This window comes from Nerophis ophidion, linkage group LG15 (assembly GCF_033978795.1).
Source record: "Nerophis ophidion isolate RoL-2023_Sa linkage group LG15, RoL_Noph_v1.0, whole genome shotgun sequence".
NCBI classification, from domain to species: domain Eukaryota; kingdom Metazoa; phylum Chordata; class Actinopteri; order Syngnathiformes; family Syngnathidae; genus Nerophis; species Nerophis ophidion.
In genome coordinates, this window is record NC_084625.1 from 26,977,878 (window position 1) to 27,004,980 (window position 27,103).

The 27,103-nt window shown below is 41.2% G+C and overlaps 3 protein-coding genes across 3 annotated transcripts in view; all 3 read left to right on the top strand.

Annotated features, from left to right (window-relative positions):
- Positions 1–13,482, top strand: msrb2 (methionine sulfoxide reductase B2). The gene is made up of 5 exons (XM_061921957.1): positions 1–231; positions 298–395; positions 12,859–12,935; positions 13,016–13,163; positions 13,237–13,482. The coding sequence occupies exons 1-5, from the start codon at positions 117–119 to the stop codon at positions 13,366–13,368; spliced, it is 570 nt and encodes a 189-aa protein (XP_061777941.1). The 5' UTR covers positions 1–116; the 3' UTR covers positions 13,369–13,482.
- Positions 13,483–13,574: 92 nt separating this feature from the next.
- On the top strand, positions 13,575–23,343 carry c8g (complement component 8, gamma polypeptide). The gene is made up of 7 exons (XM_061921956.1): positions 13,575–13,837; positions 15,102–15,247; positions 15,358–15,428; positions 15,506–15,613; positions 15,684–15,788; positions 17,704–17,739; positions 23,248–23,343. The coding sequence occupies exons 1-7, from the start codon at positions 13,655–13,657 to the stop codon at positions 23,265–23,267; spliced, it is 669 nt and encodes a 222-aa protein (XP_061777940.1). The 5' UTR covers positions 13,575–13,654; the 3' UTR covers positions 23,268–23,343.
- A 1,892-nt stretch (positions 23,344–25,235) lies between these two features.
- LOC133569546 (lipocalin-like) overlaps positions 25,236–27,103 on the top strand; it is an 8,064-nt gene continuing 6,196 nt past the window's right edge. The window contains exons 1-3 of the mRNA XM_061921958.1: positions 25,236–25,395; positions 25,461–25,600; positions 25,716–25,795. Coding sequence (XP_061777942.1) covers positions 25,300–25,395; positions 25,461–25,600; positions 25,716–25,795 — 316 coding nt within the window. The 5' untranslated portion in view covers positions 25,236–25,299. The remainder of the gene's footprint in view (positions 25,396–25,460; positions 25,601–25,715; positions 25,796–27,103) is intronic.

Here is a 27,103-nt window from a genome sequence, read left to right on the forward strand (position 1 = left end):
CCACTTTGACCTAGTTTGGAGCAACAAGACCGGGTCACCCTGTTAACAGACAGCATAAGCCAGTGTGGCGGCGTGAAGCCTCGCCATCAGTACTTGTTGCACCCGACACCGCAAGCATGTCTCGTCTGGTCGCTCGCATCTTTCTGATTTTTAAACACTCGAGAGCCGACCTGCCATTGTTGTCACGGCGGAGCATCCCGGCCTTCATCCGCCCTGTGCACACAAGTGGAGGTAAGATGTTCACTTTTTGCCACAATTTTCATTTTAAAGTCAGGATAATCATACACAATGTCCAAGGTTTGAAATCTCTCACCCGCTATGACGAGACGACAGACTGGCAAAAGAAACTCACTCCTGAGCAGTATGTAGTCACGAGAGAGAGGGGGACAGAAGTGGTGAGTGACACACACACACACACACACACACACACACACACACACACACACACTCTCTTGTATTTGTTACCTTCTGGAGACCTCCGAAAAAAAGCCTACCACTTTAGGACTACCCTTTCTAGATATATACATATTTGCATTTACAACATTTATAATTCATACGTACGCATTTCAATTCCTTAAACACACTTGTTATTGCATATGTTAGCCAGAGGGGGAGCACTTTCTACTAGTGGCCTAGTGGTTAGAGTGTCCGCCCTGAGATCGGTAGGCTCGGAGTTCAAACCTCGGCCGAGTCATACCAAAGACTATAAAAAAATGGGGCCCATTACCCCCCTACTTGGCACTCAGCATCAAGGGTTGGAATTGGGGGTTGAATCACCATAAATGATTCCCGGGTGCGACACAGCTGCTGCCCACTGCTCCTCTCACTTCCCAGGGGGTGATCAAGGGGATGGGTCAAATGCAGAGGACAAATTTCACCACACCTAGTGTGTGTGTGAGACAATCATTGGTACTTTGACTTTAACTTAACTTCAAATGTTTACACACACTTGTTATTTCATATGTTGACCAGAGGGGGAGCACTTTTAAAACCGACACACAGTCAATTTGAAAAATCCCTCTTTTTTGGGACCACCCTAATTTTGATTGATTTCACCACTAGGGGTGCAAAGGAGATATTCTCTATTAGATGCAATGGTTTTCCATACCGGGACCATAATTTCGGTCCTAACTTGTTCAACGGTCCTCATTTGGTCTCAAGAGGGTATAAATACAAGCACGCACGCACGCACGCACGCACGCACGCACGCACGCACGCACGCACGCACGCACGCACGCACGCACGCACGCACGCACGCACGCACACACACACACACACACACACACACACACACACACACACACACACACACACACACACACACACACACACACACACACACACACACACACACACACACACACACACACACACACACACACACACACACAGAGTTATTTCAAAACACAAGTGGAACCAGACGTATGCCACATGTGTTGCTTCACACACAAATCAGAACAGTTGGAGGTGAACTTTGTGCTTCACTATTTTGTTGACCTTCGTCATGTTCAGCTAGCATGACAGCAAACCTTTGCTTTACCAACACTCATTTCAGGGTATTAATTCATTGTTAAGTACACAAATCTTTCACATTATTATTATTATTTTGCAGGAAGGCCTTTTATAATCCTTAAAATAGCAAAGTGATTTCTGACCCATAGAAGATATTTGGGTAGTGTTTTGCAATATGTGATTGGAAACAGTAGTGGACCTTTGAACAGCATTTTTGCAGGGTATCTGTCACAGATATGATCTTTGACCAAAGTTTCCGTAAAAGGGAGGCCTTAACAACCGCTGTGTTGCTGTAATGGATCTTTGACAAAGATACTCAAAGACAGTTTTGTTCCTGTTCCATATAGGATCTTTGACTCATGTTTTTGTAGTATAGGTGATTAGAAAAAGAGCGAAGCTATTCATGTTATATAGAAGATTTGTGAAGGGCATTTATACGTCTTTAAAAACAGTAGCGGTACTCTCAAAAAGAGGATCTTGGACATACATTTTTGCAAGACCTTAAAACAGATGAGTGGCTCCCGTCTTAATTATGGAAGATCCTTGAGTAGCGTTTTGAAGTCTTCCCGTCACATAGAGGATCTTTGACATACTGTACGTTTTTGTAAGATGACCTTAACATGGTCTGTGTTACTGTTGTAGAGAAGATCTTTGACAGACATTTTGGTAGTGAATCCTTATAAACAGCTGTGGTCATTTCACATGTTTATGTAGTTAAGTTTTAAAAACAGCAGCGGTCCTGGCAAATACATGATTTTAATTTGACTTGTTTTTTCATAGTGGGTAATCGAAAAAACAGCAGAGTGATGATTCCTGTCAAATACACTCTAAAAAGTAATAACTTCACCCAACGAGAAATATTGAGGCAACCCTCTCTATTAGTCTTTTTACATTGTATCAACTAAAAGGATATTGTCATCAAATGAGTGCTTCTTTCAATTTTGGGCACATTATTTTTCTCAACAGTAAAACCTTTTAATAACTGAAGACAAATTTAATAAATATGTGCATTGAATTACATTTTTGAGTTGATTGCTTACTTATTCAAGTTGCTTCCTGTCATGATCCGCCTCCCGGATCATACATAGTTTTTGTTCTTGAGTCCTTTTTGTGTGTTTTCTGATTATTTTTCTGATTATTTTTGGACTCTTCCGATCCCTAGTTTGTGCACTTCCTTGTTTGTTCGGTTACCATGGTTTCTTATTTGTTCCACCTGCTCTGCTATTGTCATGCACCTGTGTTTTGATTGTTACTTTAGAATTTAAGCCTGCCTTCGACCTCAGTTCGTTCTTGATTCGTTGTTTGCTTATCCAACTCTCACGTTGGTATCTCTACTTTGTGCTAAGTTACGCCTTAGCTTCTCGTGTGCTCGGCACGTTACTTTTGGACTTTCGGACTCCATTGCTACGTTTAGCACTAGCTTCCCGTGCGTAGGCACGCACTTTCTTTTGCTTTTGTACCAGTGTTCTTTTGCTTTTTGTATATTAAACCAAGCTCCTACCTGTAATTCCTGCCTATCTGGTCCTCGTGGATCCTGGGGTGACACTACGCACATACAAAATGCGTTCCCGACGTGACAGCTTCCATTGATATTGTGTCACAACTTTAACCCATTTTAAAATGTTAAGAACTTATTTTTGTTGTTGTATATGCAATACTTTTAGGTTAGCTTAACAACTTTATCTTGCATTTGTCTAACATTATTTTTACATTTAACAAATTAATAATCAAACAAACAAACATGATGAAAAAGTGTATATTGTGTAATTCAGTGTACATCAACATTTTTCGACAATTCCAATTGAACTATGTTGCCTGGCAACTTATAAAAAACATTTATAAAACCACGGTATTGCTGGTAAATCTACTTAAATCTGTGAACAAGGACCATGCAAAAATGTCTCCTTTTGCTGGTAAAGGCTATCAAATATTCCAGACTTCAGAAAAAAACAAATATTTCATGGTAAGTCAGTTTAATTTAAAGGTCTACTGAAACCCACTACTACCGACAACGCAGTCTGATAGTTTATATATCAATGATGAAATATTAACATTGCAACACATGTTAATACGGACGGTTTAGTTTACTAAATTACAATTTTAAATTTCCCGCGGAGTTTCCTGTTGAAAACGTCGCGGAATGATGACGCGTATGATGACGCGTGTTCGTGACGTTATTGGTTGGAGGGGACATATTAGCCCAGCACCACTTGCGGCTAAAAGTCAGCTCTTTTCATCGCGCAATTACACAGTATTTTGGACATCTGTGTTGCTGAATCTTTTGGAATTTGTTCAATTAATAATGATGAAGTCACAGTAGAAAGATGGAGGTGGGACACTTTAGCCTTTAGCCACACAAGCACACGGTGTTTCCTTGTTTAAAATTCCCGGAGTTGAAGCTTTAAGGTCAAGGTCAAGGTCAAGGTTTAACTTTATTGTCCCAGCGGGGAAATTTGTCTTGGACACAGCGTATCATTGCTTTCTTAACATACACAAAAACAACAGAACAAAAACACAAGCACAGACACAACCACAACTAGACAACTAACATTTAAACATCTAAACATCAGATCATGGAGCTTGATAGACATGGGTGGCACTTTGATGTAGGCATAACATCTACAGTATGGAGGTAAAGTTAAAGTACCAGTGTGCATTGCACGAGAGCTCTTGGATAAAGTGCTGTGTGCTAATGTGTTTAGTTCTAAAGTGCTAACCTATGTATTAACATTCTATTGCACATTGTTGGTCAGCTTAATGGAGGCTGAGACAAATGATAATTTAAGGCGGTTAGATTTGCATAGTGGGACCCGGAGTCTTCTCCCTGATGGCAGGGTTCCATATTCAAGGAAGAGTGGGTATTGTGAATTGGAAATAATTTTCTTAGCTTTTTTCCAAACTGCCTGCTCATAGATGCTCTGTATAGGCTCATATTCTTTCCTCCCTACGATTTTCATTGCCGTTTTATGCATGCCGGCCAGTTTGCTTTTTAGCTTAACGGTCAGGTTGCCAAACCATGAGGTAATCCCGTATCTAATGATGCTCTCTACAATGGCATGGTAGAAAATCATCATGATGTGGCTGCTTACGCCGTACAATCTTAATCTTCGCAAAAAATATAGCCTCTGTTGCAGTCTATTGCACAGTTTGTCAATATGTGTCTTCCAGCAGAGAAGATTATCAATATGAACCCCTAAATATTTATATGAGGATACCTGGATCAGAGCGGTCAAGCGAACATGGTTCCCGACCACTTGTCAACCGGCAGGTTTCGGTGCGAAAATTGTGGTAAAAAGTCGCCTCTTACCAGAGATCAGCGGAGCTTCTGTCCTGCTGCAGCTTCGTGACTTCTCTCAGAGACTGGCGTCAACACACGCGTGGACACACCCCTCCGACTATCAGGTACTATACTATTTAACTCACTAAAACACTAGCAACACAAAAGAAAGAAAAGGGATTTCCCAGAATTATCCTAGTAAATGTGTCTATAAACATCTGAAACGCTCCCAATGCAATGGCCTTTTTTTTTAAACTTTATTTTTTTATTTTTTTCTAGTCCTTCACTCTAAATTTCCTCATCCACAAATCTTTCATCCTCGCTCAAATTAATGGGGAAATTGTCGCTTTCTTGGTCCAAATAGCTCTTGCTGCTGGAGGCTCCCATTATAAACAATGTGAGGATGTGAGGAGCCCTCACACGGGTGATGTCATCGTCTGTTACTTCCGATAAAGGCAAGGCTTTTTTATTAGCGATCTAAAGTAGCAAACTTTATCATCGATGTTCTCAGCAAAAATATGGCACTATCGCAAAATGATCAGGTATGACACATAGAATGGACCTGCTATCCCCGTTTGAATAAGAAAATCTCATTTAAGTAGGCCTTTAACATTAGAAACTGGACTTAACAACAAACTATTGTTGCAGTACACAATAATAGTATTTTTCTCACACTGTTCACCAGATTTCAATATTGAACAACAAACAATTGAAAACACTTGGTCTGCATTTAGGTTTCTTTGCAAATCAACCATTCTGCTGCTTATGTCTTTTAAACTTTTCTCAGTAGATCAACAAAATCATGTGAAGTGAATTCTTTGGAAGTCATTATGAAGTAATTTTCACACAATACCCGCTTAAAATGTAGCTACACAATGTTTTTTTCTCCTTTGTGAAAAAGCCAGACATGGTCAAGGACAGTGCAGCCATTTTGTACAAAATGTCCAAAGTCCGGAGACTGGTGACAAGTCATAAAATGTAGTTGTAGGAGTGCTTTTTTGTGTCAGTGCAATTAGATTTTCAGCATAGTTGTTTTAATGAGAAAATGTCCCTTTTAACAAGGGTGTATTTTAACCTAATTCAACATTCTGAGTTTTTGGGTCAAGCAAAATATTATAATCACACTTAAAGGCCTACTGAAATGAGATTTTCTTATTTAAACGGGGATAGCAGGTCCATTCTATGTGTCATACTTGGTCATTTTGCAATATTGCCATATTTTTGCTGAAAGGATTTAGTAGAGAACATCGACAATAAAGTTCACGACTTTTGGTCGCTAATAAAAAAGCCTTGCCTTTACCGGAAGTAGCAGACGATGTGCGCGTGACGTCAGGGGTTGTAGGGCTCCTCACATCCTCACATTGTTTACAATCATAGCCACCAGCAGCAAGAGCTATTCGGACCGAGAAAGCAACGATTTCCCCATTAGTTTGAGCAAGGATGAAAGATTTGTGGATGAGGAAAGTTAGAGTGAGGCACTAAAAAAAAAAAAAAAAAAAGGCGACGGCTCCAGGCGGCGGCAGTGTGAGCGTTTTCGATGTAATTAGACACATTTACTAGGAAAATTCTGGAAGATCCCTTATCTGCTTATTGTTTTAATAGTGTTTTAGTGAGATTGTAAAGTCATACCTGAAAGTCGGATGGCTGCGGTAAACGCCAGTGTCTCTGACAGAAGACGAGGAGCCAAGATGACAGCTGCCTTTTTGAGCTGCAGGATGAGGTTGCATAATCCACTGAAGTCTCCGGTAAGAGCCGACTTAATATCACAATGTTTCCATCCAAAAACTTGCTGGTTGACGTAGAGAAACATGTTCGCTTGACAGCTCTGTGTTAAAGCTTCACAACAAACAAACACCGGCTGTGTTTCGGTGCTAAAGGCAGCTGCAATCCACCGCTTTTCACCAACAGCATTATTCTTTATAGTCTCCATTATTAATTGAACAAATTGCAAAAGATTCAGCAACACAGATGTCCAAATTACTGTGTAATTATGCGATGAAAAAAGACGACTTTTAGCCGTAAGTGGTGCTGGGCTAAAATGTCCCCTCCAACCAATAACGTCACAAAGACGTGTCATCATTCGCGTCATCATTCCGCAACGTTTTCAACAGGAAACTCTGCGGGAAATTTAAAATTGTAATTTAGTAAACAAAACTGGCCGTATTGGCATGTGTTGCAATGTTAAGATTTCATCATTGATATGTAAACTATCAGACTGCGTGGTCGGTAGTAGTGGGTTTCAGGAGGCCTTTAAAGCGCCAATTAGGCCCTAACAAACAATGCATTTTTTCTACTTCCATTAAAAAAATGGCGAGAAAATCCATCCCTCAACCTGATGAGCAGCCGCTCAACCTGGACACAGCGAATGTCCTGAAAACCCTGGGGAGAGTGAACCCCCGGAAAGCACAGGGACCTGATGACATTCCGGGCAAGGTGCTTAAGGGATGTGCAGACCAGCTGGCTGGGGTTCTCACAGACATCTTCAACATCTCGCTGACCCAGGCTGCGGTACCATCATGTTTTAAGACGGCCACAACCATTCCTGTGCCTAAAAAACCCACAATCTCCTCCCTCAATAAATATCGCCCCGTGGCACTCACCCCAATCATAAAGTGCTTCGAGAGGCTGGTAAAGGAATATTTTGTCTCCAGACTTCCCCCCACATTCGACCCATACCATTTTGCTTATCGCCCTAACCCTTCTACAGAGGACGCCATCTCCTCTACACTCCACCTGAGCTTAGAACATCTGGAAGGAAAGGACACACATGTGCGGTAGTTGTTTCTGGACTTCAGCTCAGAATTCAACACCATCATCCCGCAGCATTTGGTGAGCAAACTGGCCTCCCTTGGATTTAGTACCCCCCTATGGAACTGGCTGCTTGACTTCCTCACAGACAAACCCCAATCTGTGAGAGTGGGCAACAACACCTCCAATGCCATCTCCCTGAGCACCGGCTCCCCCCAGGGCTGCGTCCTGAGTCCGCTGCTGTTCACATTGATGACTCATGACTGCTGCGCCAGGTCCACTACTAACCACATTGTGAAGTATGCGGACGATACGACAGTAGTGGGCCTCATCCGTGACAACAATGACATGGACTACAAGGAGGAGGTGGAAATTCTGGTTGACTGGTGCTGAACCAACAACCTGGTCCTGAACGTCGACAAGACCAAGGAGATCATCGTTGACTTCAGGAAGCACCAGTCCAGCCACGCTCCACTCTTCATCAACGGCACAGCGGCGGAGATGGTAAGCAGCACCAAGTTCCTGGGGGTGCAGATCACTGACAATATAACCTGGTCCCTAAAAACCGGAGCTCTTGTAAAAAGAGCTCAGCAGCGCATGCACTTTTTGCATCGGATGAAAAGAACAGCTCCCTCCCCCCATTCTCACCACATTCTACAGAGGCACTATAGGGAGCCTGCTGACCAACAGCATCTCTGTCTGGACTGGAGCTGCAATGCCTCAGACTGGAAATCTCTCTAGAGAGTGGTGAGGACGGCGGAAAAGATTATCAAGACTCCTCTTCCTCCTATCCAGAAGATTGCAAAAAGCCGCTGCCTGACCAGGGCTCAGAAAATCTGCAAAGACTCTTCCCACCCCCACTAACGACTGTTTTCACTGCTGGACTCTAGGAAGAGGTTCCGCAGCCTCCGAAGCAGAAACTCCAGGTTCTGTAACAGCTTCTTCCCTCAGGCCGTAAGACTCTTGAACGCATCCTAATTAAATTATCCCCTCAACTCCCCCCAAAATGGATTAACTCGCTGGGATAAAAAAGACAATATAACATACATCCATAAACCTGGATGCTTATTGTTTTTTTTTATCCTGCACTACCAAGAGCTAATACAATAAAATTTCGTTCTTATTTGTACGGTAAAGTTCAAATTTGAATAACAATAAAAAGGATGTCTAAGTCTAAGTCTCTAAGTCTAACAATAATACAAGTCATTGAAACAGATCCCATGGATGACTTATTAGAGCAGGGGTCCCCAACTACAGCCTGCGGGCCAGATCCGGCCTGCAAGAAGTCCCAAGTTAAATTTTTTTTTTTTTTAATAAAAGAAAATAATAATAATAATTATATATATATATATATATATATATATATATATATATATATATATATATATATATATATATATATATATGTATATATATATTTACATACATTTAATCTTTCCATCCATCCATTTTCTTCCGCTTATCCGAGGTCGGGTTGCGGGGGCAGCAGCCTAAGCAGGGAAGCCCAGACTTCCCTCTCCCCAGCCATTTCGTCCAGCTCCTCCCGGGGGATCCCGAGGCCTTCCCAGGCCAGCCGGGAGACATAGTCTTCCCAACGTATCCTGGGTCTTTCCCGTGGCCCCCTACCGGTCGAACGTGCCCTAAACACCGCCTTAGGGAGGCGTTCGGGTGGCATCCTGACCAGATGCCTGAACCAACTCATCTGGCTCCCTTCGATGTGGAGGAGCAGCGGCTTTAGTTTGAACTCCTCCCGGATGACAGAGCTTCTCACCCTATCTCTAAGGGAGAGCCCAGCCACCCGGCGGAGGAAACTCATTTCGGCCGCTTGTACCCGGGATCTTGTCCTTTTGATCATAACCCAATGCTCATGACCATAGGTGAGGATGGGAATGTAGATCGACCGGTAAATTGAGAGTTTTGCCTTCCGGCTCAGCTCCTTCTTCACCACGACGGATAGATACAGCGTCCGCATTACTGAAGATGCCGCACCGATCTGCCTGTAAACCTCATGACCCACTCTTCCCTCACTCGTGAACAAGACTCCAAGGTACTTGAATTCCTCCACTCGGGGCAAGATCTCCTCCCTAACCTGGAGATGTAACTCCACCCTTTTCTGGGCGAGAACCATGGACTTAGACTTGAAGGTGGTAATTCCCATCCCAGTCGCTTCACACTTGGCTGCGATCCGATCCAGTGAGAGCTAAAGATTTTGGCCAGATGAAGCCATTAGGGCCACATCATCTGCAAAAAGCAGAGACCTAATCCTGCAGCCACCAAACCAGATGCCCTCAACGCCCTGACTGCACCTAGAAATTCTGTCCATAAAGGTTATGAACAAAATCGGTGTCAAAGGGCAGCCTTGGCGGAGTCCAACCCTCTGACCAAGCTCTGACATTGATTATACAGGGAGCGGACCGCCACAATCGGACAGTCCGCTACACCATATTCTCTGAGCACTCCCCACTGGACTTCCCGGGGTACACGGTCGAATGCCTTCTCCAAGTCCACAAAGCACATATAGACTGGTTGAGCAAACTCCCATGCACCCCCGAGGACCCTACCGAGAGTATAGAACTGGTCCACAGTTCCACGACCAGGAGGAAAAAACACACCATTTCTCCTCAATCCGAGGTTCAACTATCCGGCGTAGCCTCCTCTCCAGTACACTTAAATAGACCTTACCGGGAAGGCTGAGGAGTGTGATCCCACGATAGTTGGAACACACCCTTCGGTTGCCCTTTGTAAAGAGTGGAACCACCACCCCGGTCTGCCAATCCAGAGGTACTGCCCCCGATGTCCATGCGATGTTGCAAAGTCTTGTCAATCAAAACAGCCCCACAGCATCCAAAGCCTTAAAGAACTCCGGGCGGGTCTCATCCAACCCCGGGGCCTTGCCACCGGGGAGATTTTTAACTACCTCGGCAACCACAGCCCCAGAAATAGGAGAGTCCACCACAGATTCCCTAGGCCCTGCTTCCTCATAGGCAGACGTGTTGGGAGGATTGAGGAGGTCTTCTAAGTATTCCCTCCACCGATCTACAACATTCGCAGTCAAGGTCAGCAGAACACCATCCGCACCATACACGGTGTTGATATTGCACTGTTTCCCTTTTTCTGAGGTGGCGGATGGCGGTCCAGAATCGCTTTGAAGCAGTCTCGAAGTCGTTTTCCATGGCTTCTCCGAACTCCTCCCATGTCCGAGTTTTTGCCTCCGCAACCGCTGATACCGCGCACCGCTTGGCCTGTCGGTACCTGTCTGCTGCCTCCGGAATCCTAGGGGCCAAAAGAACCTGATAGGACTCTTTCTTCAGCTTGACGGCATCCCTCATTGCTGGTGTCCACCAGCGGGTTCTAGGGTTACCGACACGACAGGCACCAACAACCTTGCGGCCATAGCTCCAATCGGCCGCCTCAACAATAGAGGTACGGGACATTGTCCACTCTGACTCAATGTCCAGCACCTCCCTCGTGACATGTTCAAAGTTCTTCCGGAGGCGAGAATTAAAATTCTCTCTGACAGGAGACTCTGCCAGGCGTTCCCAGCAGACCCTGACAATGCGCTTGGGCCTGCCACGTCTGTCTGGCAGCCTACCCCACCATCGCAGCCAACTCACCACCAGGTGGTGATCAGTCGAAAGCTCCACCACTCTCTTCACCTGAGTGTCCAATACATGAGACCGCAAATCCGATGACACAACTACAAAGTCGATCATGGAACTGCAGCCTAGGGTGTCCTGGTAACAAGTGCACATATGGACACCCTTATGTTTGTCGTTGCCAATATGAGCGTTGCAGTCCCCCAGTAGAACGAGGGAATCATCCGGGGGAGCACTCGCAAGTAGTCCCTCGAGTGAATCCAAAGAATGGTGGGTAATCTGAGCTGCTGTTTGACGCGTAAGCGCAAACAACGGTCGGACCCCGTCCCCCACCCGAAAGCGGAGGGAATCTACCCTCTCATCCACTGGGATGAACTCCAACGTGCAGGCTCTTAGCCGAGGTGGAACCAGAATTGCTACCCCAGTCCATCCCCTCTCACTGCTGGCAACGCCAGAGTGGAAGAGAGTCCAGCTCCTCTCGAGAGAACTGGTTCCAGAGCCCTTGCTGTGCGTCGAAGTGAGTCCGAATATATATAGCCGGAACTTCTCCACCTTGCGCACTCGCTCAAGCTCCTTTCTCCCCGAGTGAGGTGACGTTCCACGTCCCAAGAGCTAGCTAATGTAGCCGAGGATCGGACCGCCAAGTGTCCTGCCTTCGGCTGCCGCCCAGCTCACATTGCACCCGATCTCTATGGCCCCTGCTCTGGGTGGTGAGCCCATTGGAGGGGGGACCCACGTTGCCTCTTCAGGCCCGTCCAACAGGCGCTCGCCATCGTTCCCCACCTCCGGGCCTGGCTCCAGAGGGGCGCCCCATGACCCGCGTCCAGGTGAGGGAAATCTGGGTCCTTCGTATTTATTTTTCACGGAGGTCTTCGAGCTGCTCTTTGTCTGATCCCTCACCTAGGACCAGTTTGTCTTGGGAAACCCTACCAGGGAGCATAAAGCCCTGGACAACATAGCTCCTCACGCAAACTCCTCTAAGACGATAAGGTGGCAGCTCAAAAAGGAGATTTTTTTAAGGAGATTTTTATTTTTATTCATATACATACATATATATATATATATATATATATATATATATATATATATATATATATATACATACACATATGTATACACACATATACATATACGTGTATATATATATCTGTATATGTGTGTGTATATATATATGTATATGTGTGTATATATACAGTATATATATACACGTGTATATATGTATGTATGTGTATATATATGTATGTATAAATGTATGTATATATGTAGGTATATATGTATATATACATACACATTCATATATATTTATGAATATGTATGTATATATATATACACACATACATATATATATATATATATATATATATATATATATATATATTTACAAACAGCTTCTGTAATAGAGAAACTGGGTGCTGCAGGATTTTGCAAAGAAATGTGAATTAGTTTGTTTTTTTCTTACTGTGGGATGTTTTTTTTCACTTATGCAGACAACTTTTTTAGGGCCATGTGCATGTATGTAAAAAAAATTAAACTGTTTTTTTTTCATTGTTATATTTATCATTATTATTAGACTGGCGAGTGTCTTGTTCTGCTTTAAAGAATCTTCCTACAAGTCTTTTTGTCATTCTTTTTTTGTCCTTCAAAAAATAGATATAGTTGGAAAGACTACAAACAAGTGATATAAATAATCCTTCATTAATGCATGTTTGCATATGTTTCATATAGCCCTTTAGTGGGATATACCTGAACCACCATGAAGTGGGGATGTACCATTGTGTCTGCTGTGATTCTCCACTCTTCAGGTAGCCAATAGTTCACGCTCAAAATGCACATCACCAACATAATAATACTAAATGTTTTAATCATTCTTCTGTTGTGATAGTTCAGAGTCCAAGTACGACTCTGGGACAGGCTGGCCCGCTTTCAAGGAGGCTCATGGGACTTGGGAGCGAGATGAAAGCCACTCCTCCATCATCCGTCGGCCTGACAACAGCCTGGGTAGCGCCAGCACTGAGGTGCTTTGTAAAAATGTGAGCTCTTCTTCTGTTTCTTCACTTGTTTGTGAGTTTTGGGAACATCATGTGTGTTTTTTTTTTCCTTTAGTGTGACGCCCACTTGGGCCACGTATTTGAGGACGGGCCAGACCCGACTGGTCAGCGGTTCTGTATTAACAGCGTGGCCCTCAACTTTAAACCCAGAGAGAGCAACAAACCTAAAGAGAACGACGAAAATTGACACAACATTTGACAGTCATCTCTTATGTAAACACATAAGAGATGACAGAATAACACATGGCATTGTGTTTTTTTTTACAGTTTGCATCACGTATTTGAAGCAGTTTCTTAATAAATGCATCATATGTACTATTTTTTTGTTCTTCAATGCTTCCTCCTAGCGGCAAGAGGCCCACATGAACCCAAGTTAATATTTAACTGAACAAGTCATCCTCTATTGCTACAATGTTTGTCTCTTGCATTATTTGTTATATTGTGAGAAAGACAGCGCACAGAGACGGTAGAATATGGCAGGTGTATGGAAGTGTTCACTAACCTTGGCAGTGTTGATGTTCATCTGTCTCTGGGGGGCCAGCGAGGCCGTGGGGGGTGCAAAGAGTCGGCCCAGACCCAAAAGGCGACCCCGCAAGAAGACAAAGGTGGACCCTGTGGACCTGACGCCACCTCAAAAGAATATAGACTTACAACAGGTGAGGTCATTGCTGATTGATGTTGGAAAAAATTGCGTATTTTTGGAATGAGGTTTTCAAATGTGTGTTTATTCGAAAGCATGGCAACTGACAAAAAAAAAAAGGACATCCTTGTGTAATCTGTGTCAATACGTAGCATAGGGCAATGGAACATTTGGAAGATGAGTGTCGCACTCACCTGATAGAAAACTACGACTGATTTCTATCATCATTGAGTTCAGTTAAATGTTTAAAAAAAACAAAACATCTACCTTACATATATGGCCCTATTCTTCGCGGCATACCTGACACATGAAACGTGACAAATTGGAGGGATGTACTATCCACTTTGGCCACCAGACGGCAGTAGAGTGTTGAATATCTAAAAATGTGTTTTGGGGCAATTCCAACTTTGACCACCACAATGCTAGTTGCTATGTAAAGTGACGCTTTCTATCATTTTAAATGGACTGCATTGCAAAATGATTAACCCTGACCTTATTCTCACACAACCTTACTCTCTAGGGTTGGGTACTTCCTTCCCTACTGTATACCACAATTAACTAGAGACTGTGCAATTCCACTAGTTGTATGGGCAGGCTACAGATACCTGTGAGTGGAACTGAAATGCTTGAACGTCCAGGTTGAGTGGAGTGCGTGGATGGTAGAACGGTTTGAATCCCTTGAGAAAAGTAAAAGTTAGTATTTTGCCCATTCATTTTCAATGGGGAGAAATTCCTGGTAATTCCGATTAATCGGGGAATATTTGTAATCGCCATACATGCTGACTTGAATGTCCAGGGTGAATGGAGTGTGTGAATGGTGGAACAGTTTGAACCAGGTGAGCGATGTGGGAATTGTGCAAGTTTGACATTTGCCCCATTCATTTTCAAAGGGAAATGTGTCCTCAAAAAATGGGTCAACTGGGAGTTTTTCAAAAAGGGAAGAATTACCTGGAAAACTTGGAAATATGTGCAATCTGTGCGTTTTGCTAACATCCTGACTGGGGCGCCGTCAAAAAAATAAAAATAATAATACATTTATGAATTTTTGGTGTAAAATATATGTGTGAATGCACTGGTATTCACACATTTATACATCAGATACATCAGATACAGAACGGACTTGTTCCGCAGACCACCTATTGAGAACCACTCGTATAATTCCTTAAAACTAAATAGTAATAGAACTAGTACTAAATATAATAATACATATACATTCAAAATTATGAAATAGAAATAGTAGTACCATGAATGTTATCAGTCTTATTTTTTGTCTATTAAAGATGACAGGAACATGGTATCTTCTCAACACCGCCTCCAAATGTTCCTTCCTGATGGACCATGGAACCAAAGTGGAACCGACTGTCATGACCCTCACCTTCTCTCCCACTTCAGCCCAAACTCTGCTGGTTAGCACTAAAACACGTCAGTAAGTGCAATAATATAATCTGAAAATGTGTTGCATGATAAACAAAACAGTGCTGTGAGTCAGTCGGTTGAAAACAACAACAACAACAACAACAACAATACATTCTTCAGCAATCATCAGTGTTGGGAGATACTGCAGGTGTACAATCTGACCCCGACTCTCGGACGTCTGACTCTTCAAGGTCTCCCACTCTCATTGCCTAAGAACCACATAATTAATGTACTTTTCTGGATTTATATGTTTAATATTGTGCCAAAGGATCTCGGGCTGAGTTGAACACTGACATCGTGGTTGTAGAGACCGACTACAGCTCCTACGCCATCTTGTGCTACCAAAAATTAGGAAAGATCACAATGAAACTCTATAGTGAGTGCCACAATCACTCATACTCAAATATGATCAAATATATTAAACACTTTTTGTGCTTTCTACTCAGGCAGATCTGTGGACAACCTATCAGAACCAATGCTGAGCAAGTTTGAGCAGCTGGCTGAAAAGCAAAGCTTGGGACTGGCGTTCCTTTTCCCTTTCCCAACATACAGTAGGTCATATTTCATTTACCTGGTAATTATAATCATGCATTATTAGCTAAGTTAATGTACCAGCGATATCTACAATGCCTTTTTTAAATGTGTAAATAGATCAAAGTATGGAGTTGAACCTCTAACAGATTCTGTTTGGTGATGCTTGTTGACTTGCTAGTTGTTAGGGCCGTGTTTTCTTAAAGGCCTACTGAAACCCACTAGTACCAACCACACCGTCTGATAGTTTATAAATCAATGATGAAATATTAACATTGCAACACATGCCAATACGGCCGGTTTAGTTTACTAAATTACAATTTTAAATTTCCCGCGGAGTTTCTTGTTGAAAACATCGCGGAATGATGACGCGTGCGCGTGACGTCCCGGGTTGCAGGGCACATATTAGCTCAGCACCACTTGCGGCTAAAAGTCGTCTCTTTTCATCGCGCAATTAAACAGTATTCTGGACATCCGTGTTGCTGAATCTTTTGCAATTTGTTCAATTAATAATGGAGAAGTCAAAGTAGAAAGATGGAGTTGGGAAGCTTCAGCCTTTAGCCACAAAAACACACGGTGTATCCTTGTTTAAAATTCCCGGAGGTGAAGTTTTACTTTGGATCAGAGCGGTCAAGCGATTTTGGCAGGTTTCGGTGAGAAAATTGTGGTAGAAAGTCGCCTCTTACCGGAGATCAGCTGAGCTTGCGTCGTCCATGCAGCTGCCGTCAACTTCCCTCAGAGACTGGCGTCAAGACACCCGTGGACACACCCCTCCGAATATCAGGTATGATTTAATCTTACTGAAACACTAGCAACACAATAGAAAGATAAGGGATTTCCCAGAATTATCCTAGTAAATATATCTAAAAACATCTGAATCCGTCCCAATGCAATCGCCTTTTTTTTTTTTTTTACTTTATCTTTTTTTTTTTTTTTTTTTTTTCTAGTCCTTCCCTATCAATATCATCATCCACAAATCTTTCATCCTCGCTCAAATTAATGGGGAAATTGTCGTTTTCTCGGTCCGAATAGCTCTTGCTGCTGGAGGCTCCCATTATAAACAATGTGAGGACGTGAGCAGCCCTCACCCTTGTGACGTCATCGTCTGCTACTTCCGGTAAAGGCAAGGCTTTTTTATTAGCGACCAAAAGTTGCGAGCTTAATCGTCGATGTTCTCTACTAAATCCTTTCAGCAAAAATATGGCAATATCGCAAAATGATCAAGTATGACACATAGAATGGGCCTGCTATCCCCGTTTAAATAAGAAAATCTCATTTCAGTAGGCCTTTAAGGCAGTCGTCTTTATAAATCTCAATGAAACTGCAGACAATAATAATTCCAGCATTATCATCTTGCCCAAAGTAGATTCGCGATTCATCACTGAATACGTTTCGAGGTCAATGATGGCTTTGGTTTAGTTTTTCTGTATTTAAATCCCAGATTGAGCGACTCCTCACTGTGTATGGAGACACATAATTAGCTGCTCGTCGCTTGTCTAAATAAAGTGTCGGCCACAAGGGATCAGTGTTTGTGATAGGCATTGAAAGACAATAAATAAGTTACGATCACTTACTTTTTCACCAAATACTCATCCCTATTTAAAATATTTTATAAATATGTAAAAGTGCAAATCAAAGTTAAGCACTCCATGATTAAACTCAAATCCAGTATAAAGCCTTTGAATATTGCCACTTGCTGGTTTTCTATTGGTATTGCTAGGACGAATAAAAACAGCATAAGCACAGTAAAAAAAAAAGAAAAAGTGTAATAATGCGGTTTTCCTCACAAGATGTGAACTCCAAGTTTTTGTTTGTCTATTTGGCGTATTTTTTTCCAAACATGTTTGGTTAATTCTCTAACTTTTTGCCTGAGACTTTGAAAGTTTGCTGTTATTATTATTATTATTGAGATGCGAATGTTGCCTTTACTTTTAGGTCACTGTGGAGATGTGGACCAGCATCACAAAATAAGTAAGTTGTGAGTTTTTTTTGCTACAGTACATTTTGCAGTAGTTACAATAGTATTGAACTGACTGTACAATGGTATTTATTGCCTACACCAGTGGTTCTTAACCTTGTTGGAGGTACCGAAGCCCATTAGTTTCATATGCGCATTCATCGAACCTTTCCTAGGGAAAAATAACATGTTTTTTTTATTTATTCAAGACAAAGTTATATGTTTTTGGTAACACTTTAGTATGGAGAACATATTCTAAGTCACAAAGACTTAATTTAGAGGTTTTTGGACACAAGGGGAACATATTTTAAGTAACAAAGACTTAATTTGGAGTTATTTGGTTAGGGTTAGGGTTAGGCTTCGAGGGTTAGGGTTATAATGAGGCCATGCCGTATAAGGCATTAATAAGTACTTAATAATGACTAGTTAAGAGCCGATATGTTACTAATTTGCATGTTAATAAGCAACTAATTAAAGGTGAATATGTCCCCCATACTAAAGCGTTACCATGTTTTTTTTACTGGTGCACAAAATGAACCGTGCATGAACATCACCTTGTTCAAAGAACAAAACTGACACTAAACTCACACTAGACTGCATAAACTCACAACAAATTACACACCTTCAAATCAGTGTGACTTCTGCTGTTGTCGTATCCGTAACACGCCGATAGGGAGAAGTTTTTATTAAGATGATGAATCGGGTGTGTTTTGACCTCAGCCGAACCCCTGAGGCCTACTCACCGAACCCATAGAGTTCGATCGAACCCAGTTTAAGAACCACTGGCCTAGACAAACATCTAAAAAAATTTACCAAAATGTATAACTCTGACCGAATATACAGTATAAACCAATCCAAAATTCAACTAAATAGTCTAGACCAGAGGTGTCAAGCTCTTTTTTTTATTTTTATTGAGGACCACATGGCAAACATGGCTACCTTAAAGGGGAGCTGCACTTTTTGGGTAATTTCGCCTATCGTTGAAAATCCTTATAAGAGACAAGAACACGTCTTTGTAAAAATGTTCTTTTACAATTTTAAAGGTAATAAAAACGCTTGAAATTTGCGGATGATGGGAGTCACTGTTGTAACCTTCAAAGCCCTCTTAAACAACTTAAATATTTTATTTTTATACACACTGCAAGTCTTTATACAAAACTAGTAACTGACACAATCATAACATTGTGTAATATGTTCAATATTTACTGTATTTTGATAATTTTAATAATTTCCAAGGCTGATTTTTTTCTTCTTCCACGCATTGATTTCTCTTTCCTACTTCTGGTATCAAACACAAGTGTATTTTCTAATCCTGGCAGACTTGGTAAGAGACAACAAAGACGACTATTTTTAGATACATGAGGATTCACAACCTTATAATTTTGTAGCTAAATATACTGCTGCTTATTGAAAGAAAGCACGAATGAAGAGTGAGGCGTTGGAGCAGACGGAAGCCGGGAGAGGAGGGTGAATACAATTCTGACATTATAAATATGAAACTTGGGGACATGCTATTTTGACATAAATGGAGTGCTTACCTTAAAATAATACGGAAAAAAAATGTCCCCGGCCAGCTGGACCAGACGAAAAACTGTCCATTGAGTGAGTCACATTTTAATATTGATCATGATAGCAAGCTATGCGTGTTATTACAACTACAGTACATACGCTGTGTACAAACAAAACATGAAATGTGGGCTAATACTTTAAAACATGAAATGTGGGCTAATACTTTATAGATACTGTAATATGATTTTTCATGTTTTTCAGTCAGTACAGATTGTTGTCCTATTACAGTGTTGTGCATTACAAACTCAAACGCGTTTCATGTTGTTGTAGAAGCTAGCTTATCTCTAGCTTATCTCTTATCGCTTTTACGGCTAATACCGTAGCTTGGCGATGTGTCACTACGATGGAAAAAGACTTCCTCAGTGTTCATTAGTACAAAAACAATGTCGTTACAGCTTGGTTATTATACAGGTTACAAACGTAAATTAAATATTGTTGATGGTTTTTTTTCAGTAGTGAATTACAGATATTTATATATATATATATATATATATATATATATATATATCTGTAATTTACTAAAATTCACTGACATTTTTAAAAGGGATTTAGAGGTAGAATTGATTGCTCCCATTAGCTGCATTGCTAGCTACCAAGAACGAGCCGATTTTTTATGTTAGACTGCATAAAAAAATATTTTGTCTTCTTGTCTCTCATAATGATTGTGAACGATAGGCAAAATTCCCCCCAAAAAGTGAAGTTCCCTTTAATGAGGACCGCATTGAATGACATGGAAGACCAGATTAAGCGAAGTGACGGGCCACTTCAAATGATGTGGCGGACCACTATGAATGGCGTAGCAGGCCACTTTAAATGAGATGGTGGACCACACTAAATCTGGCCATGACACATATGGTCTACAGATTCATTGTCAAAGCTCAGTATGTGTCTGAGCTTTTCTTCTGGTCACACACAAGTGTTGGTAAGTTGGCAAACAAAGTGACGGTGGTTATTTTGGCAGACAAGCTGAGGCATACTGTATGATAATCATTTTTAACACTACCAGTTATATCGTAGATATTAAAAAACCATTAAAAGTGTTTTATTCTTTATTAAAAATTACATTTATTGAAAAGGGGTTAAGAAAAGAGGGGTGAAGTTGTCTTGTATTTGGATGAATACCTTACTGAGAATTGCCGTCCTCTGCAGTGGACTTTTGTCTTTGGTGAATTTTTTTTGGGTCAGAGTTATGTCCACTGCAGGGAACTCTGCTTTTCAGGAAAATATGATATTAAGTCTACTTTGAAACCATCATTATATATGTTCACAAGGGCTTTTACAGAAAATAAGTTTTGTACAGAATCAACTATTACTTAAACTACTACACTAGTCGTATGCGGGCTCCATCGAGGGGTACGCCAAATAATCACTTATTAGAAATTGTAATGTACTTCATTATTTTAGTGCAGTGTCTTATTGACCTTGATTCAAACACAGTGTTATTTATCAAACTGTGCGTAATGTTACAGGGACCAAACATATTATATGTGCTTGTTAAATACAAACCCCGTTTCCATGAGTTGAGAAATTGTGTTAAATATAAATATAAACGGAATACAGGGATTTTCAAATCCTTTTCAACCCATATTCAATTGAATGCACTCCAAAGACAAGATATTTGATGTTCAAACTCATTAACCTTTTTTTTTTTTGTTGCTAATAATAATTAACTTAGAATTTCATGGCTGCAACACATGCCAAAGTAGTTGGGAAAGGGCATGTTCACCACTATGTTACACCACATTTTATTTTAACAACACTCAAACATTTGGAAACTGAGGAAACTAATTGTTGAAGCTTTGAAAGTGGAATTCTTTACCATTCTTCCTCGATGTACAGCTTAAGTTGTTCAACAGTCCGGGGTCTTGTCGTATTTTATGCTTCATAATGCAGCACACATTTTCGATGGGAGACATGTCTGGACTGCAGGCGGGCCAGGAAGATACCCACACTCTTTTACTACGTAACACGTGGCTTGGCATTGTTTTGCTGAAATAAGCAGGGGCGTCCATGATAACGTTGCTTGGATGACAACATAGGTTGCTCCAAAACCTGTATGGACCATTCAGCATTAATGGTGCCTTCATAGATGTGTAAGTTACCCATGCCTTGGGCACTAATACACCCCCATACCATCACAGATGCTGGCTTTTGAACTTTGCGCCGATAACAATCCGGATGTTTTTTTTCCTCTTTGTTCCGGAGGACACCACGTCCACAGTTCCAAATGTAATTTGAAATGTGGACTCGTCAGACCACAGAACACTTTTACACTTTGCATCAGTCCATCTTAGATGAGCGTTCCTAGGTGTTGTCGATAAATGGCTTTCGCTTTGCATAGTAGAGTTTTAACTTGCACGTACAGATGTAGTGACCAACTGTAGTTACTGACAGTGGTTTTATGAAGTGGTCCTGAGCCCATGTGGTGATATCCTTTACACACTGATGTCGGTTTTTGATGCAGTACTGCCTGAGGAATCAAATGTCCGTAATATCATCGCTTACGTGCAGTGATTTCTCCAGATTCTCTGAACCTTTTGATGAATTTACGGACCATAGATGGTAAAATCCCTAAATTCCGGGACGGCGTGGCGCAGTGGGAGAGTGGCCGTGCGCAACCCAAGGGTCACTGGTTCAACTCCCACCTAGAACCAACCTCGTCACGTCCGTTGTGTCCTGAGCAAGACACTTCACCCTTGCTCCTGATGGGTGCTGGTTGGCGCCTTGCATGGCAGCTCCCTCCATCAGTGTGTGAATGTGTGTGAATGGGTAAATGTGGAAGTAGTGTCAAAGCGCTTTGAGTACCTTGAAGGTAGAAAAGCGCTATACAAGTACAACCCATTTATCATTTATTTATTTATAGTTCGTTGAGAAATGTTGTTCTAAAACTGTTTGGCTATTTGCTTACAAATTGGTGACCCTCTCCCCATCCTTGTTTGAGAATTACTTAGCATTTCATGGAAGTTGCTTTTATTCCCAATCATGGCACTCACCTGTTCCCAATTAGCCTGCACACCTGTGGGATGCTCCAAATAAGTGTTTGATGAGCATTCCTCAACTTTATCAGTATTTATTGCCACCTTTCCCAACTTCTCTGTCACGTGTTGCTGGCATCAAATTCTAAAGTTAATTATTATTTGCAAAAATAAAAGTTTATCAGTTTTAACATCAAATATGTTGTCTTTGTAGCACATTCAACTGAATATGGGTTGAAAAACATTTGCAAATCATTTTATTCCATTTATATTTACATCTAACACAATTTCCCAACTCATATGGAAACGGGGTTTGTAAAACCTTTGCCTTGTTTTTAATGAATACTTAGGCGTAATACGCTACTGTATTTCACTCTTCGTCATTATGGAGGTAATTTGTCATTATGGAGGCAAATGTTTTCTGAGGTGGTTCTGCAATCACATAATGAAAGAACCATCACTTTCAACACAACAGGGTGGCTATACTGAATATTGCAGTTCATTTAACGCCAATGCACTACATTTGTTAAAGTTAAAGTACCAATGATTGTCACACACATCCGAGATGTGGCGAAATTATTCTCTGCATTTGACCCATCACCCTTGATCACCACCTGGGAGGTGAGGGGAGCAGTGGGCAGCAGCGGTGCCGCGCCCGGGAATGTGTCAAATGCAGGTCTTTTTTTTCTGCAAAAGCCTCATGCATTTTTGTGTCACAATTCTACTTAAATTGTTCAGAATGTATCTGTTACAAAAGACTAACGTTTGTAAGAGGTGTTATATCACGGGAGAGAGAGACATGCTGAACTGCACTGACCTCCCCCGCCCCCGCTTTCCCCAAACAGCACATTTGCCTGTCATGTGTTAGCTTGTGTAACAATCATCAATTTCAACTTAGCTGACAAGGCGTTATTCAGGACCAGCTGATGAATCCAATAGCAGACGATGGAATTTAACCTGTCTGTCTTTGTCTTGCAGACTGTGTCCCCACATGCTGATCCAAGGGTGGAGTGATTATAAGTCAATAATGAATTTGAAAAAATGGGAATATTTGGAAATAAAAATGATCCAGCATCTTTAGTATGTCACGCTTTCTTTTAATATATAGGAGCCAATTGTGAGGTGCGTTCAATGTGGACTTTAATGAAGCCCAGATGTGCATGCAGGACTTTGGTTGCACAATCTGAAAACTTTATAAAAGTGTGTGTGCTAAATCTAAGTGTGATGTGCAAAATGCTAAAATGCTAAAGCTCTCCCTCGGCAAGATAAGTCCATAATTTGCTCAGTTTTTCTGAGAATTGGAGAGACTATCATTTTTCAAATCTCGGTAGTGCGGTTTTGTATGTATAGTGAGCATGTCTGCCACACAGCTGTGTTCTAGATTCAATTCCAGCTTTTAGAGTGGAGTTTGTATGTTTTCTAGAGTCAAAAACCATGCATAAAGACTTTAAATTGTCCTTTCAGGCAAATGTGTCTGTATGACGGTGGAACAGGGGTCACAATACGAAGGTCCTGAGTAGTCCTGAGTTCGGGATCTTTCTGTGTGAAGTTTGCATGTTCTCCCCGTGACTGCGTGGGTTCCCTCCGTATACTCCGCCTTCCTCCAAAGACATACACCTGGGGATAGGTCGATTGGCAACACTAAATTGACCCTAGTGTGTGAATGTGAGTGTGAATGTTGTCCGTCTATCTGTGTTGGCCCTGCGATGAGGTGGCGACTTGTCCAAGGTGTACGCCACCTTCTGCCTGAAAGCAGCCGAGACAGGCTCAAGCACCCCCGCATCCCCGAAAGGGACAAGCAGTAGAAAATGGATGGATGGATGGATGGTGTCTGTATGATTTTAGAGCAGTTGTGTCAAACTCATTTGAGATCTGGGGCCACATGGAGAAAAAAGTACTCCCAAGTGGGCCGGACTGGTAAAATCACAGCACGATAACATAAAAATAAAGACAGTTTCAGGTTTTTTTCTTTGTTTAAAAATAGAACAAGCACATTCTGAAAATGTACAAATCATAATATTGTTGTTTTTTTTTTTTTACACTTAAATGTTGCAGTTAATAGTAGTGTCTTTATTTATACTTTCTGAAAAAATTATGTGATAATTTTTATCAGTCAACTCATTAGTGTTAATTTTCAATGAAGATAAAAACATAGCATCAAAATCAAATCACAGGATGTTATTTATTATTTATGTAGTTTGCTCATTTTCCTTGACAGGTGCACTAACATGTTTTTTTTTTGTTTTTTTTTACACATGTTGCATCATCTACAAAGATACATAGAATTGCTATTGCGACATCTAGTGGATACATTTAGAACAGCAGTTTTCTTTCATTGAAAAATTTCAGCTAATTTTTATACTTAGCAATCTCATCCCGTGATAAAACCTGTTCGCGGGACTGATTCGGCCCTCGGGTCTTACGTTTGACACCCCTGATTTAAAGCTGGACTTATAGATGGGCAGACATAAGGTTTGTTTGATTGAATGAAACTTTTATTAGTAGATTGCACAGTACAGTACATATTCCGTACAATTGGCCACTAAATGGTAACACCCGAATAGGTTTTTCAACTTGTTTAAGTCGGGGTCCACGTTAATCAATTCATGATAAATCGCAATGCAATCTGCTTAAGAAAAAAAGAGGAAATGCAAACTTTAAAATGCACAGAACTGAAAAGAAAATGAAGGATTTTTTTTTTTTTAAAGCTGTAGAAAATTATTGTGTGTTTTTGGAACCGTGCATTGAACACATTTGCACTCTTGCAAAACAACTTGTTTGGATAACCCAGGCCCAAATATTTTCAAATGTGGGTGTGTGTCGATAAAATAAAGAACCTTATATTCCCCTCCCCTCCCCACACACCACTTGTGTAACAGCAGTGATTTGCACTGCCAAAGCGTTTTGTAATGCAGGAGGAGGAGACAGAGGGGGGCTTGGGGGCGGGATTCTGCAGGATATAAGAAGACACAACAGGCTTTGACTCCTCACCTCTCCACAAGAAGAGCAGCTCACAACCCAGGAGACGCCATGGCGAACACACTCGTGAAGATGCTGGCCGCACTCATGTGCACACTGGCTGCTTTCGCTGACATTGTGCCCGTTCAGAATTTCGATCTGCAGAGGGTAAAGCGACAAATGACATGACTGTTTTTTTTCTGTATTTGACATGCATTTACTCCTGACCTCAGATGGCAGGAAAGTGGTACTTGGTTGGCATCGCCACCAACGCCCCTTGGTTTGTCAATCACAAGGCCAGCATGAAGATGGGCACCGCCATGGTTGTGGCGACCGATGGAGGAGACTTGGACCTCACCTACGCCAACATCAAGTGAGTCCCTTATATATAGAATCAAGGTTCCAGTAGAAGCAACACTGCATGCAGTGTGCAAATATGGTGGCAAAAGTACTTCTTGGTGTGGTAAATGTTAACCGCCTTTCTTAAGGGAGGATGGCACGTGCTGGAGGATGACTCATCTGGCTCAAAAGACTGACACCCCTGGACGCTTCACATTTCACAGCCAAGGTAAGTCGACGTGACAGCAGGATGAAACATTGACGACAACAATTTACCCACCAGGATTGTAAAAAATAAACACATAATAATAACACTGTATTGATCTAATATATGAAATATGCAATATTTTTAGCTTTAAAAAGTTGGGAAATGACAGTCTGGGTCGCTTTTTATTCCGGGTCTAAAGATTAAAAAGGTGTTAAATGAAAAAACAAAAAAGGAAACTTTGTGTTCTCAGTTTGACCTGAAAATATTAAAAGTCTAATAAAAGAAGGGTTGTCTTATATCTGGGCCAATGCTGTGATTATGTCAAATTTGCCCCCCCAAAATATTGTTTTTAACTATTTTATTTTTGTATTAAATTTTAGTCATAATAACAATATATTTTATAGTATTATTACAAACCGTTTACTGAAGTTGTACTTTATTTTAGTTGTATTATTATTTCCTTTAATAACCCCAGGGGCTTTTCTGTTAGACCACGGCTGTCAAACTCATTTTATCTCAGGGGCCACATGGAGTAAAATCTGTGCACACACAGGCCGGACTATTAAAATCATGGCATTAAAACTAAAAAATAAAGACAACATCAGATTCTTTTCTTTGTCTTACTTTGGCCAAAAAGGGAACAAACACATTCTGAAAATATAACAATAAAAATATAGAAAAAAACTACCAGCAATGGTAACGTTTGAATCCAAGGAAAGAAAAAAGAAAGTGAATGAATGTTTATAACTGAATACATTTACATGTGCAATAAAATATGTTTCTTTTTGAATTATTATTTTGAATGAATGAAGTAACGTTTATGACAGCCTTTTTCAAAACACAATATAGAATGTGAGATATAAAAAGATAATGCATACATTTATCATTTGTTTTCAAAACACTTACAGAAAAGTGGGACTCCAAAAGTTTACTGTGGGACCCCATTTTTATGACTTGATGGGGTCCCATATTAGTGCATGCAAAACAGCAGCAGGCGGCTGTGGCCTGCGGGCCAGTTTAATACTGTCATCCCAGAAGCCATAGATCATTCATTCATGGGCCGGATCTGGCCCGCGGGTCTTGACTTTGACACACCAGTGTTAGACTGATTTACTAAAGTACTACCATCTAAGTTAGCGATTCATTAAAATGATGAAAATTAACATGCGGACTGAAACTCGACCACTGATGACACATTATGAGATAAAATGACTAGATACTAGGAAAAACAATACTAAAAACTAGTGAAATTATCTGTCCATTTAATGTCACTTTATAAGACATCCTAATTTAAAACTTGTATATTAACAAAATAAGCAGAACTGTCAA

What these genes read in the sequence shown, in the direction of transcription:
- msrb2 (XM_061921957.1), top strand. Translation starts at nt 117, where the DNA reads ATGTCTCGTCTGGTCGCTCGCATCTTTCTGATTTTTAAACACTCGAGA. An exon ending in TGTGATTCTCCACTCTTCAG is followed by an intron (nt 12,936 to 13,015) that starts GTAGCCAATAGT and finishes CTGTTGTGATAG; the next exon opens with TTCAGAGTCCAAGTACGACT. An exon ending in CTGAGGTGCTTTGTAAAAAT is followed by an intron (nt 13,164 to 13,236) that starts GTGAGCTCTTCT and finishes TTTTTCCTTTAG; the next exon opens with TGTGACGCCCACTTGGGCCA.
- c8g (XM_061921956.1), top strand. Translation starts at nt 13,655, where the DNA reads ATGGCAGGTGTATGGAAGTGTTCACTAACCTTGGCAGTGTTGATGTTC. An exon ending in AGAATATAGACTTACAACAG is followed by an intron (nt 13,838 to 15,101) that starts GTGAGGTCATTG and finishes TGTCTATTAAAG; the next exon opens with ATGACAGGAACATGGTATCT. An exon ending in GATCACAATGAAACTCTATA is followed by an intron (nt 15,614 to 15,683) that starts GTGAGTGCCACA and finishes CTTTCTACTCAG; the next exon opens with GCAGATCTGTGGACAACCTA.